This window comes from Otolemur garnettii, unplaced genomic scaffold (assembly GCF_000181295.1).
Source record: "Otolemur garnettii isolate 467f Iridium unplaced genomic scaffold, OtoGar3 scaffold00291, whole genome shotgun sequence".
Classification (NCBI taxonomy): Eukaryota; Metazoa; Chordata; class Mammalia; order Primates; family Galagidae; genus Otolemur; species Otolemur garnettii.
In genome coordinates this window covers 467,278-479,747 of record NW_003852686.1, presented here as the reverse complement: position 1 = coordinate 479,747, position 12,470 = coordinate 467,278, and the positions used below count along the sequence as shown (strand labels likewise).

The 12,470-nt window shown below is 49.6% G+C and overlaps 1 protein-coding gene across 3 annotated transcripts in view; it reads right to left on the bottom strand.

The window, feature by feature from the left end:
- TSNARE1 (t-SNARE domain containing 1) overlaps window positions 1-12,470 on the bottom strand; it is a 118,038-nt gene that overhangs the window by 20,404 nt on the left and 85,164 nt on the right. For all 3 annotated transcript variants that reach the window (XR_002771358.1, XM_023508918.1, XM_023508919.1), the window contains exon 10: window positions 1,177-1,335. Coding sequence is in view for 2 of the 3 variants with exons in the window: in XM_023508918.1 (XP_023364686.1) it covers window positions 1,177-1,335 (159 nt within the window). In the remaining variant the exon portion in view is untranslated. The remainder of the gene's footprint in view (window positions 1-1,176; window positions 1,336-12,470) is intronic.

Genomic DNA, 12,470 nt, shown 5'->3' with positions numbered 1-12,470 from the left:
ACTCCCATGAACAGTAAGGTTACCAAGAAGCAGGCCCGAGACCAGGCTAGCAGGCAGGGACTCTCCTGCACTATCAGCCAAGGGTCAACAGAGGACCAAGGTGGACAGGTACAGAGCTCACACTCCCTTGCCTGTGGCAGCCAGGAGTCAGGCTGGGTCGCCATCAGGGGTTAGGTATGTTGTCCTCTGGGTGGGCTGGTTTGTTTCACACATTCACTTAACAATCTGCCAAGCAGACTGACACAGGCGGTGGTCCCTGCCCACAGGAAGCTGCATTTGAGTAGGAATGGCAAATGACAACGCATGGCCAACAATCAACCAAGCAGAGATTCCGGGCACGAGCAAGTAGGCAGAGCACCAGGGCAGGGGAGCATGGTGAGGAGGACCTTCCCAGAGGGCATGCCTGAGCCCATGCCTGAAGGCCGGGGGAGCCAGCAGGGCCAAGATGTGGGATGTTCTCAGGCATCCTGTTCTCAGGCCAGCAGAGGGGATATTCAAGGGCCAGGTCTACAGGGTCGAATAGAGGTCATCACAGAGGCAGTATATCCTCACTCAAAATCCAACCAGAACAGGTCCAGGTGGCCCCCACACACACACTTAAACTCACACACAGCCACACCCACTCACGTGCACACTCACTCTCACAGTCACACGCATACTTTCACACACTCCAGCAGTCACATACACGCACAGATACTCCCAAGTGCTCAGCAGCTGTCACAAGAGCACCTGCTGCTGACACACATGGCAGGAGGCGCAGACGTGTACGAACTTGGAGACACAGGAGCAGGCTGCACCTGTGAGCACCACCACCACAGCACATGCTCAGCTCTGAGCAGTTTGTTCAGCTGTTGACCCTCGCCACCAAGCCACCTCCATTAGCGCTCTACAGCCTGCCAGCAATCTAAAGGTCCAGCAAATAAAATGGCCACAATGACTGTGCTGTGCCCTATGAGGAAAACGCAGGGAAAAAAGGGGATGGGGCAGGGCTCCCTGGATGCCACAAATCAGATTCCCACTGAGGGGCAGTCACTGCAGGTGAGGCCATGGGGGCCCAGCTCTGACCCTCCAGGAGAGGGGTGGCCTCAGGATGCTGGCCATTGAGTGAGCAATGCTATGGCAGGGTAGGCACCAAGGCTCCATGCAGAGGGCTTAGCGTGCCCCCAACAGCCTCACCTCCATCTGCAAGATAGCCTCTTCACGCAGCCGGATGGCCTCCAGGTCCTCCTCCGTGATATCCGGAAGCAGCGCCTGCTCCTGGCTCTGCCACACATTATCACTCCCATTAAAGATCTTCTCATCATTGGCCAGCTCCACAAAGGGGACCTGCGGGCTCTGTAGAAGACAAAGGCAGACGCTGTGATCACCAGCGCACCCATGTTACCTCTAAGTCCCAGGCTATGGTCTCCTTCCTCAGGTCTCAGGACAAGAAGAGGCTCCAGAGCCCCTGGGAACCAGGTGCTCCATGCCCAGGGCCCACACCTTCCACCTGTGGGGCAGGAGTGGGGGATACAGCCTGGGCTTGTCTGGATGGCAGGCAGAGACCCAGGACAGCCAGACACTGACCCCGCCCTTGATCCCCTCTGAAGTCTCCTCTCCCCACAGCCCTCATCCCAAACTGGACTGCCACATTCTAGGCCCAGACACAGGGCTGACAGGACACAGGGTGAGCAGGACAGGGCCCTAACCCCAGGGAGAGCAGCTCACATGGTGTCCCCAACTTTGGGGGGTCACAGTCCCTCTGGGAATCCCCCAGAAAAGTTCCCCCATGCACATAAACTCTCCCTTTGGGGCTTGGGAGGAAGGGGCTACAGGAAGCACCTGAGGGAGTTGTAGGCCTGGACCACTGGGAGGGACAACGGGGTCTTCCTCAGCTTGTTTTTACTCCTTACTGAGTTAAGTCACCAAATTTTGAAATTCAGTAAGATCACCCTTTTCTCTTTAATTAATCCCATTTACTCTCTGATAGGCTAATCTGGGGTTGCCAGACTACCCTGAGGCCATGGCATGCTGGCCACACTGGGAAAGGACTCCCAGGATTATGGGGGCATGTCCAGCTCAAATGCCAGAGTCTGGGACTCAGTGACAGCCACCTGCCCCTGCCTGTCCCTGGGACCTAGACTCCATCTCCTCAGTCCTCCGTGGAAGGCGTGGTTAAGGCCTGTTCTCCAGGCCTGGGAAATGCCCTCCTTCAAAGTATAGGGGCCTGGCTGATGTGTCTTCCTTTGCAGCCGGGCCCTGGGGAGGGGAGGCCAGCATTGCCAGGTCCCAGCCTCTGAGGTGTGAGCCATGCCTGCTACATGTGGTCCTGGGGATCTGAGTGGGAGGGCACAGCATGCAACCTCTCTGCCTTATGCCTTCCTACCAAACCCCACTGGCCTCTGCCCAGCCCAGAGCCAGTGCTATCCTGACAAGGGCAGCTGTCCATGCAGGTCAGAAGGCAGGGCTCAGTGGGCTGAGACAGCAGGTCGCAGCTGCCATCCTGATTCATGTAACTCAATCCCAAAACCCTGCAGTGCCCTCCATGTGGGTACAACCAGAGGTGCAGGCTGAGAGGCAGGTCCCGGGTCTGTGCGTGGGCCAGCTTCTGCTGGTCCCAGGGCTCCCGCCAGGCCCCAGTAACCTGACCCTGCAAGGAAGCTGCAAAGGGTACATCCCACTCACTTTCTGCTTTTCTTTCATTGCAGGACTCTGACACTTGCTGGAGATAGAGGCCATCTTACATGCCACGCAGCTCAGGTATGGACACAAGAGCTCTGGCTGAGCCCCTATCAGCCAACAGGCCATGTGGGACTCCAGGGAGAACCAGCAAAAGCCTTGTCCCTCTGTAGCAGTCAGGAGCCCTGCTGGCCTCCTGCTGATGCTGTTCCCTGAGGGCAACCCACCCAGGCTGCACTGTGTCCAGTGAGATGCCCCTGCCTCCTGAGGCCTGAAGACTCTCTGCTGGTGGGTGGCTAAGAGGTGCAGGAGACACGACGGCCCCTTGGCAGTTAGAAGGAAGACTCCAAAACACAATCCGGAGAGAGGCCCCCTCGTCAGTCTTTCCTGGCACTCTTTGAGGGGCCCAAGGTGCCCACCCTGTGGCAGGTCCCAGGGCAAGAGTAGGTGATGCTGAGACCTCGAGTGGGTATGGACAGATCCCCCCAGGCACAGAACCAGCGGGTACTGCAAGTGATGACTTCAGTATGCTCGGGCAGCAAACACCTGGGGGGCATGTGATCTGTGAAAGCCGTGGGCTGTGACTGATGGCATCCAGGGGCAGAGCAGGGTGGCAGGGCACCCCCAGCCCCACAGTGCTGCCTAAGACTGCCCACTGGTGACAGCTGGACCAACAATGACCTCTGGAGGGACCAGGCAGGAGGCAGGTGCCACATCTCTCCCCCAGTTTTCCTCAGGACCCAATGAGGTGGGTATGGCAGCTCATTTAAAAGTAACAGCTTTATAAGGTCCTGGGTGTGATACTGTGCCGACCCGGTTCTCCTTCCCAAGCTCACACTCTCCTACACACCAGGGGGGTCAGCAGAAGACTCTAAATAAACAAATATGTAGATAGATGAATATAAAATAAAAGATATAAAAAATCTGTTGACAAGCGCTACTCGTCCAAGGCAGTAATTATCACCTCTCCTCCTGGTGTGGGTGGGAGGAAGTGAGCAGTGCCGGGGGTGGCAGCAGGAGGGAGGCACTGGCCCCATGCCAGGCCCACAGCCCCTGCTGGCTCCCTTCTGTGGCTCCAGCCCCTCCTCAGCCTCCAGGGCGCTCTTGGAAGGAACCTTGGCAGAAGTTCCGGCACCAGCTGTGAGATCCAGGCAAGGGCCTCAGTGTTCTCATCTGTAGACTGGGAACGCGCCACCCACAGCTTTGTCTGTAGGGTGCTGTGGCAACCCGTGCCTCACCCCCGAGGAGGAGCCCGTGAAGGACCTGCACTCTCCTAAGGCATTGAGGGCCACAGGACAGGCCACTCCCTGGCTCCCTGTATGTCTGCGGGGTCCTGTGGCTTCTCTGAGCCTCTGTCTTCACTTCCACAAATAGAGCTGACCCCACACACACCCTCAGGTCATTTCCAGAAAAGACTAGGTAAAGTGAGGAACCAGAGCACAGGAAGAGGCCAGGAAACACATATGACAAGATGTCACTTTAAAGCCTCAGACAAGACACCAGGAGGACCTGAACTTTTTCCCAGAGTTGGTGAGCCAGGAGCATCTGCCCTTGTGGGGGCATGGGCTCAAGCCGAGCCAATACACAGCAGCAGGGATGGGGCACAGACTGCACCTCCCAGCAGTGACCTGCCTGAAACACTCCCACTCAGACTGGGGCCGGGGGATTGCCTGGGTGGGGCTTCCTATGCTGTCAACGCAGCCAACGAGTCAGGAGCCCCACAACAGCCCCACCTACCTTGCTCCTGAGGAGGGAGGTCCACAGGGGCTCACCCAGCCAACCTCAGGGCAAACACCTGCCAACAGGAGAAGGGGCTGGAAGAAATCCTGCCCCCTCCTATGATGAAATACCACAGCCAGCTGTGGAGAGAGTCAGGTGCTAGGGAATGAAAACAGCACAAGATGTCCCACTGAAACTTCCCTGGCACTTGGGATTCAGTGGAAGCAGCCCTCAGACTGAGGGCAAGGGGGTACCAGGCCACTCACACAGACCCTCCGGGATCTGGTGCCTTCAGCTCACTGCCACCTCTGCCCAAGAAGAAGGGAGGCACAAGGGAGGCATGACAGGCCCAGGGCCACATTTGTTCCCCAGTTTTCCTCAGGACCCCATGAGGTAGGCTGGCCAACCCAGGTTGGGACAGGTCAGAGACAATCCTGGAGGGCCCCCACCCCTCCAAATGTAGGCCAAGAGCAGGGACCAGAAGCCTGCCCTCCTGATAGCACACAATGACAAAAGGCAGGGAAGGAATAAATGGCATAGCCGCCGGTCCCCTGCAGTCCCCAGCTCCCCCATAGCCCCTAGTCCCCCCATAGCCCCTAGTCCCCGCAGCCCCCAGTCCCCTTGCAGCCCCTAGTCCCCATGCAGCCCCCAGTCTCCCATAGCCCCCAGTCCCCCACAATCCCCAGCTCCCTCGTAGCCCCTAGTCCCCTGCTTCCCCCAGACCCTCCACAATCCCCAGCTCCCCTGTAGCCCCCAGTCCCCCGTACCCCCCAGTCCCCATGCAGCCCCCAGTCCCCCACAGCCCCCAGTCCCCTCGAGCCCTCCTCCTGAAAGGCCCACAAAGTGCCTTTATTCTCCTCACAAAGGCCCAATTTGGGTCTTTAGCTCAGAAGCTGGGATTAGGGATTTGCTGGCAAGGTGCTGGGAGCAGCTCAGAGGGGAAGGCCCTGTGACAGCAGTCCAGCTCAGGACACAGCCAGACAAAGGCGGCTTTCTCCTCCCTCTCAGGCCCAGGGCTGCGTCCTCACTCTGACACATAGGGAAGAAACACAGGCTCCAGCATGGCCTGGAGATAGGGCCGCACACGTTTCCTGTAAGAAGGAATGATGGGCATTGAGGGAGGCACCTTCCCCCCAGAGCAGACCACAGCCCATGTCCCAGGGTCTCTCAGAAACTCTGAGAGACTAACTTTCCAACGTACTTGACCCCAGCGGCAGAGTGGGGGTCAGGGCAAAGGGCACTCAGATGCTTAGGAAAGGCAACTTGTTTTTGGTAGTCCCAAGGTAGGTCCTTGGATTCTTCAGGCAGCAATGAGCATGCTGTGGTTGACAGAAGCTGGTGTTTATCAAAGCCCCGACATCAGGACTGCATGCAGCAACACTCGCCCAGCCCCACAGTAAAGGCTGGGAACGGGGCTCAAGGGCATGGACTCTGCTCTAGGCTCTGGACAGAGAAGGACTAGAGATCATCCCATCAGCCTGTGAATATGAAACGTGCTTTCAATTGTGTGGCCTGGGGACAAACAAAGTTCCACTGAGATCTTTGCTAAGTTCACCAATGTTGGCACAAAGATAGAGCATGACCCACCACTGTGGACCATTCCGCTGATGCTATGTGGCCACAGCTCTGGCCAGGGGCAGGGGCAGGCTCAGAGTGACCCTGGACCCAGCTGGAGGCTATGTCAGACCATGGCCACGATCACCAACTCCAGAGACACTGCACTGCCCAGGTGAGGGAAGATGAGGGGTATCGGGTACCCCTCACTCCTGCTGGGACCAGCCAGCAAGAGTCTTGTCCTTGGCAACAGCTTCTTGCTGAAGGGGTTGTCTGTCACCTCATCACTGATAGTCTGCAAACTTCCTGGGAATAATCTAACTTGTAATTTCTCAAAAGCACTATGGACCATTCCATTCCTTTTTAAGAGAAAATTCTACTGAGATGTCACACACATATGAGCCAACAGCCAGATGGCAAGTGCACAGCTCTGTGAGCGTCTGAGAAGGAAGCACCAGTTGGCCACTGAACGGCCTAGCCAAGACCCAAAAGGCCTTTCCAAACCCCAACCCCAGCAGGAAAACCCATCTTCTGACCCTGCCCAGCAGTTTGGCCTGGTTTTGAGCTCTATGGGGTGTCCTCTTTGGTTCTGACTCACTCACACTATGACTGAGGTATCCCAGTGGACCCTGGCAACCTGGTTTATTCTCTGGTTTGCTGCAGAGTCTCCCACTGTGTGAGTTCCGCACAAATTACTTCTCGGCTCTGCTGCATACTGGCTGTTCCCCGGGCTTCCTACTGCGCGTGGTGTGCTATGAGCATTCCTACGTGTGACTTTAGGTGAATGTACACAGTTGTCCCACAATATCCATAGGGGGTTTGTCCAGAACCCCCCCAGACACTAAAATCTGCTTTTGCTCAAGTCCCCGCTATAATATGGCACAGTATTGCATGTAACCTCCACACATTCTCTGGTGCACTTTCAACTGTCTCTACATTACCTACACCTAATACAACATCGATGCCATGTAATAGTTTAATACCCTGTGCTGTTTAGAGAGTAATGACCCCCAAAGGTTATACTCATTCAGGACAGCCTATTTTTTTTTCCAATATTTCCAGTCTGTGGTTGGATGAATCCACAGATACAGAGTCCATGGATGTGGAGGGCCGACTGTACACACCTTCACTGGGCAGATCTATACAATCAAAGGGATGAAAACACTGAGCTTTGTAGATTATTTTCAGATTATTGCTGGTACAATTTACACCCCGTCAGCAATGTAGGGGCCCAGCTGCCCACACTGCAGCCAACACTGGCACTTTCATGTGTTACTCACACTCCTTCTAGTTACCAGGGGCACGAGGTGGTGGCTGCTGCACAGCCCGGAGGCGTTACTTCCCAAGTTCCTGGTTATAGGCTCAGGACATGCCCATGTGCTTATCAGCCAACTGGAGAGCACTTGCACCAACTGGAGAGCTCCAGACTCACCTGCCTCTGTCTTACTCATTTGCAGATCCTCTGAGATCCTCCTATCGTGCAAAGTAAGTCCTTTTCAGATGTGTGTTACACAAACACCCTCTCTCTCTCTTTGCAGGCTGCCTTTTTTACTCTCCTCATGGTGTATTAATTTTAACAAACCCAGGTTTATGCATCTTTTCTTTACAGTCAGAACTTCTTTAAGAAATGTTTGCCCACCATAAAGACATGAATGAAGGCAAGCTTCTCCAGCATCTTCTAGAGTACTGTGTCCTCTTTTGCAAGCAGGGCTGTGGCCCAGCTGCACGTGTTGTATGCACGGAGTGGGCTGAAGTCTGCAAAGGATCCTTTTTTCTTTCAATTCAAACATTCAAGTGACCCAGTGCCAAGCCCTGAATGAGTCACCAGCGTCCACTGCGGGGCTGTCCACCTGGACCACACGTCCAGTTGCCACGGTGTGTGGGTCTGCATGTTGAATCTGTCCCTGGGCACTGTTGCTATCTGCCTAGCCTTGTGCAAACACCACCCTGTGTTCATTTCTGTGTTTTAAATCATGTTCCAATACCTGACAGTATAAACTCTCCTCTTTGGTTCTTCTTCAAAATTGTCTTCACTACTTTGAGTCTTACATTTCCATATCCATTTTAGAGTCAGCTGGATGATTTAAACACACATGTGTGCACATGCTTAAAACCTGTTGGAATTTTACTTGGATTGCACTGAATCTACAGGCTCATGTGGCGAGAACTGGCATCTCTGTGAACAGGTGGCGCGTCGTCCACTATTTAGATCTTCTGTAATCTCTCCCAGGGATGCTTTGTAGTTTCAGTGTAGTGGCCTTGAGCAACTCTCCATAGATTTCTTCCTGGTCTTGAAGCTATTATAAATGGTACTGCTTCTTTTTTTTTTTAATTTCTTATAGCATAACTGTGTACATTAATGCAATCATGGGGTACAGTGTGCTGTTTTCATGTACATTTTGAAATACTCTCATCAAACTAGTCAAGATAACCTTCATGTCATTTTCTTAGTTGAGTTAAAAAGTTCATACTCTGCTTTTAGAAAGATTCACTTGTACTCTTGTAAGATAAACCACAGAGGTGACCCCACCAATCTCCCTCCCTCCCCCCATCCACCTCCCTCACCTCACCCTCCCACCCCCTTCCCATATTCTAAGGCTATAATTAGGTTATGACATTCCTATAGGTCATGGAAGAAACCCAAATGCCCATCGACCCACAAATGGATCAATAAATTGTGTTACATGTACACCATGGAATACTATGCAGTCCTAAAGAAGGATAGAGACTTTACCTCCTTCATGTTTATATGGATGGAATTGGAAAATGTTCTTCTTAGCAAAGTATCTCAAGAATGGAAGAAAAAGTATCCAATGTACACAGCCCTATTTTGAAATTAATGGTACTGCTACTTAAATTTCGTTTCCAAATTGCCTTTTGCTGGCATGCACAATGTCTTCTCATGCTGATCTGGATCCAGCAGTCATGCCAAAGTCATTTACTAATTCTAACAGCACATCACAGATGCATTCTGATTCCCATGTACACAATCACACTGTCTATGACTGTAGTTTGTTTTCTATTCCATCCGTATTCCTTTATTTTTTTCATGACTTGTTGCATTGGATGAGACTCCCAGTACAGTGGGAATAGAAGCAATAGTACTAGACATATGTGTTTTGTCCTTAATCTTGGAGGGAAAGATTTTAGTATTGCCCCAGTAAGTGTGATGTTAACCCTGAGCTTTTTAAAGATGCCTGTGAGCAGACTGAAGATATTCTTATCTATTCCTAGTTTGCCAAGAGCCTCCTTAAATTGGTGCTAAACATTATCAAATGCTTTTCTGTATCTATTAAGATGACTGTGTAGATCTTCTCACTCATTCTGTTAAAGTCGTGAATGATACTGATTGTTTCTGAATGCAAACTAACCTTGCATACCTAGGATAAGCCCTACTGTATAAATACAGAGCTTCCTTTTTATGTATTTCTAGATTTAATTTGTGAGCTTTCTGGTTAGGATTTTTGCCTCTACATCATGAGGGAGACTGACATGCTTTTTCCTTCTGTGATATCCCCATCAGAATCTGGAACCCAAGTATGAACAGCAGGAAGGGCAGCAGGGTGGGCTTCCTCTTCTTATATTCTCTGTAATAGTTCATGTGAATTGGTGTCATTTACTCCTCAAATTTTTAGAAGAATTCACCAGTAGAGTCACCTAGGTCTGGAGTTTTCCTTGAGAGATGTTTACTTATTATGGATTGATGTCTTTAATACTGAACTTTCCAGACTCTCTGTACATCTTGCTAAGTTATCATTTTCTAAAGAAAATTATATTTCATCTGAGTTGTCAAATATGCTGGCATAAAATTATTCATAATATCTTTGTATTACTTCAAAAATATCTGTAGGATCTGTGATAATATGTCTATTTTCATTCCTGAAACTGGCAATTTGTATTTTCTTTCTACATTTTGATTAATCTTGTAGGAATTAATAATTTTATTAAGCCTTCTAAAGAACCAACTCTTTTGGCTTCAATAACTTATGTACTGCATTTTTTTTTTGCTGTATATATTTTTAATATTTCATTAACTCCTCCTGTCTTAAGAACTGCCTACATAATACCTCCTCGGCCTTCCTTAGATGCGCATTCTGTCCCTTCTCTGATGATACTGGGACATTACCATGCTTTAACGGCACTAGCCTCCTCCCCATCTTTTCTGCTGTGGCTATCAGCAGCCCATCTGTCCCACATCTGAGACCCACAGTCCTCACATTATTCAAGAGTCAACACTGACGCCGCTCTGTTCAGGATTCCACACTCCTTCCTCTGTCACTGTGCTTCCATCAGGATCACTCCCCTTTTCCACCTTGCAAGCATCCTGCTGATGATGATTTCTCTCACTTTCTGTTTCTGACAAATACTTTCACCAGATGTGGAACTGGAGGCAGGCAGCTATTTTCACTGGGCACACTGAAGTTGTGCTCCCATTGCTCGAAAGTTCCTCTTCTTCTCTGGAGAAAATCAGCTGGCCATCTTGCTGTCTCTTTTAAAACAGTCTCATTTTTTTCCTCTGGCTTTAATGTACTTTTAAGATTTTTTTTCTGGTTTTAATCTGCTTTTAACATTTAGTTTTTATCTTTTGTTTTCCACTTTTTATTATGCTATGGCAAAGGGTGACTTTTTTTAAAAGATGGTAAATTTATCCTACTATCATATAGCTTCTGGAATCTATGGTCTACAGTACCTAAATGATTTTGGAAAATTCTCAACCATTACTTCTTCCAATATCATTTCTGTCCATTTTCTCTCCCTCCTGTTGACGTATAACTCCAACTGTACTCTTCCGTAGATTTCCTGTATTTTTTTCCTCTATGTTCCAATATAAGTGTTCTCTTAAACTCTGCCTTCTACTTCACTAATCCTTCTGCTTTGTCTAACTTGAGATTTAGCCAACCTATTACAATCTTAGTTTCAGTTACAATACCATTAAGTACTAGAGTCCCCATTTTTATTATTTTCATAAAAGGTAAGTTCTTTGGTAAAAGTTTCTGCCATTTCACCTACCTGTATTTTCTTTGACACATTAATAATGTAAGTGGAATATTCCTTATCTGGAACACTTGTGACCAAAAATGTTTCAGATTTTAGAATTTTTTCAGATTGTGGAATATTTGCATTCTATTATATTTACTCAATAAGCATCTCTAATCCAAACCTCTGGAAACCACAATGCTGCAGTGAGCGTTTCCTTTTAGCATCATGTTGGTGCCTAAAAGGTGTCAGATTTTGGAGCATTTCAGAGGTGGGGATGTCAGGATAGGACTCCTCAACCTGTAGTTATTTTAAGGTACATATCCAATTTTTCCAGTATCTGTGTCATCTATAGATCAGTTTCTACTTAATATTTTTACTTACATTTAATAATTTAATACTGTTATCTGTTATGCCTAGCAATATTAAAGTTCATTAGCAATTTTAGTTTAAATTCATTAGTATGAAATATTAGAGATTTGAGACATTGAAATCATCTTCCAGAAGAGATTTAACTGTCTTTGGGGAAACAGAAATAAGCATGATTCAAGGCTGTGTTTTAGTTTTTGTTACGGCTGTTCTATTTTTGGTTTACATGGTCATTTCAAAAGTTTTGAGATACATAAAAATCCAAAAACACAAAATTGGTACGAACAGAAACAACTGAAGTCCCCCCAGCAAACTACTAAGCCAGGCCAGCTGAAACGTACGTGAATGAGTCAGAAAGGTACTGTCAACTATGTTTCTTTGTAGTGAAATAATGGACCATAACATGGTCTGTCTCAAAACTTTCATAGTGACCCAAGTACCTTAATCCTTTAGGTTCTCAACAGCAATCTGCAGTGTTTACAAGAATTCCTCCTCCTGAGTGGGACTTAAACTCCAACTTTTGCCTCTTTATTACTCTGAGAGTGCCTCAATTTCTCTTTAACTTTTCTTGTAAACTGCTTTGCTTGATTACAAGACTCCCACAACACACATGCACTACTGACAACCAGTCCTCTTTCCCTGGGATTTTGATTCCTAAGAGCCCTGAACTCTAACTTTTCTCTCCCCAGCCTGTGAAGACTGCTAATGCTCCAGCCACCCTCTCTGTTCAATCTCAAGAAGCTGCAACACAAACTGGCAGGCGCCCAGCCGTCAGAAAGGACATGAAGCAGATACAGACTACTGTGGACGCTCACCTCTTATGTCCTGGCTCCCCAGTGGCTCACTGACACCTCCACCCTGTCAGATCTGTGTGTGTCTGTGCTTGTCTCCCCATGTTCATGTGTCTGTGTGTCCTTCTCAATGTGTGCACGTGGATGAAACGCAGGCCTCACAGCCATCAGCAGCAGGGCTGCTCTCCCACCAGTCAGTCCGGTACAGCACGTGGGACTGTCAATGGTCACTATCTAGGAGCTTGCCCTGTGTCAGGCACTGTGCCAGAGGCCAAAGGTCAAAATACCAACGTTTTGAGGCTACTCATTAAGACAGATCCCTCAAACGAGGTCACTGCCCAAGGTCCCTCCTGCACCCCTACCCCTAAAACACAAGTGGCACTGGGTTCCACACTGCCCCCA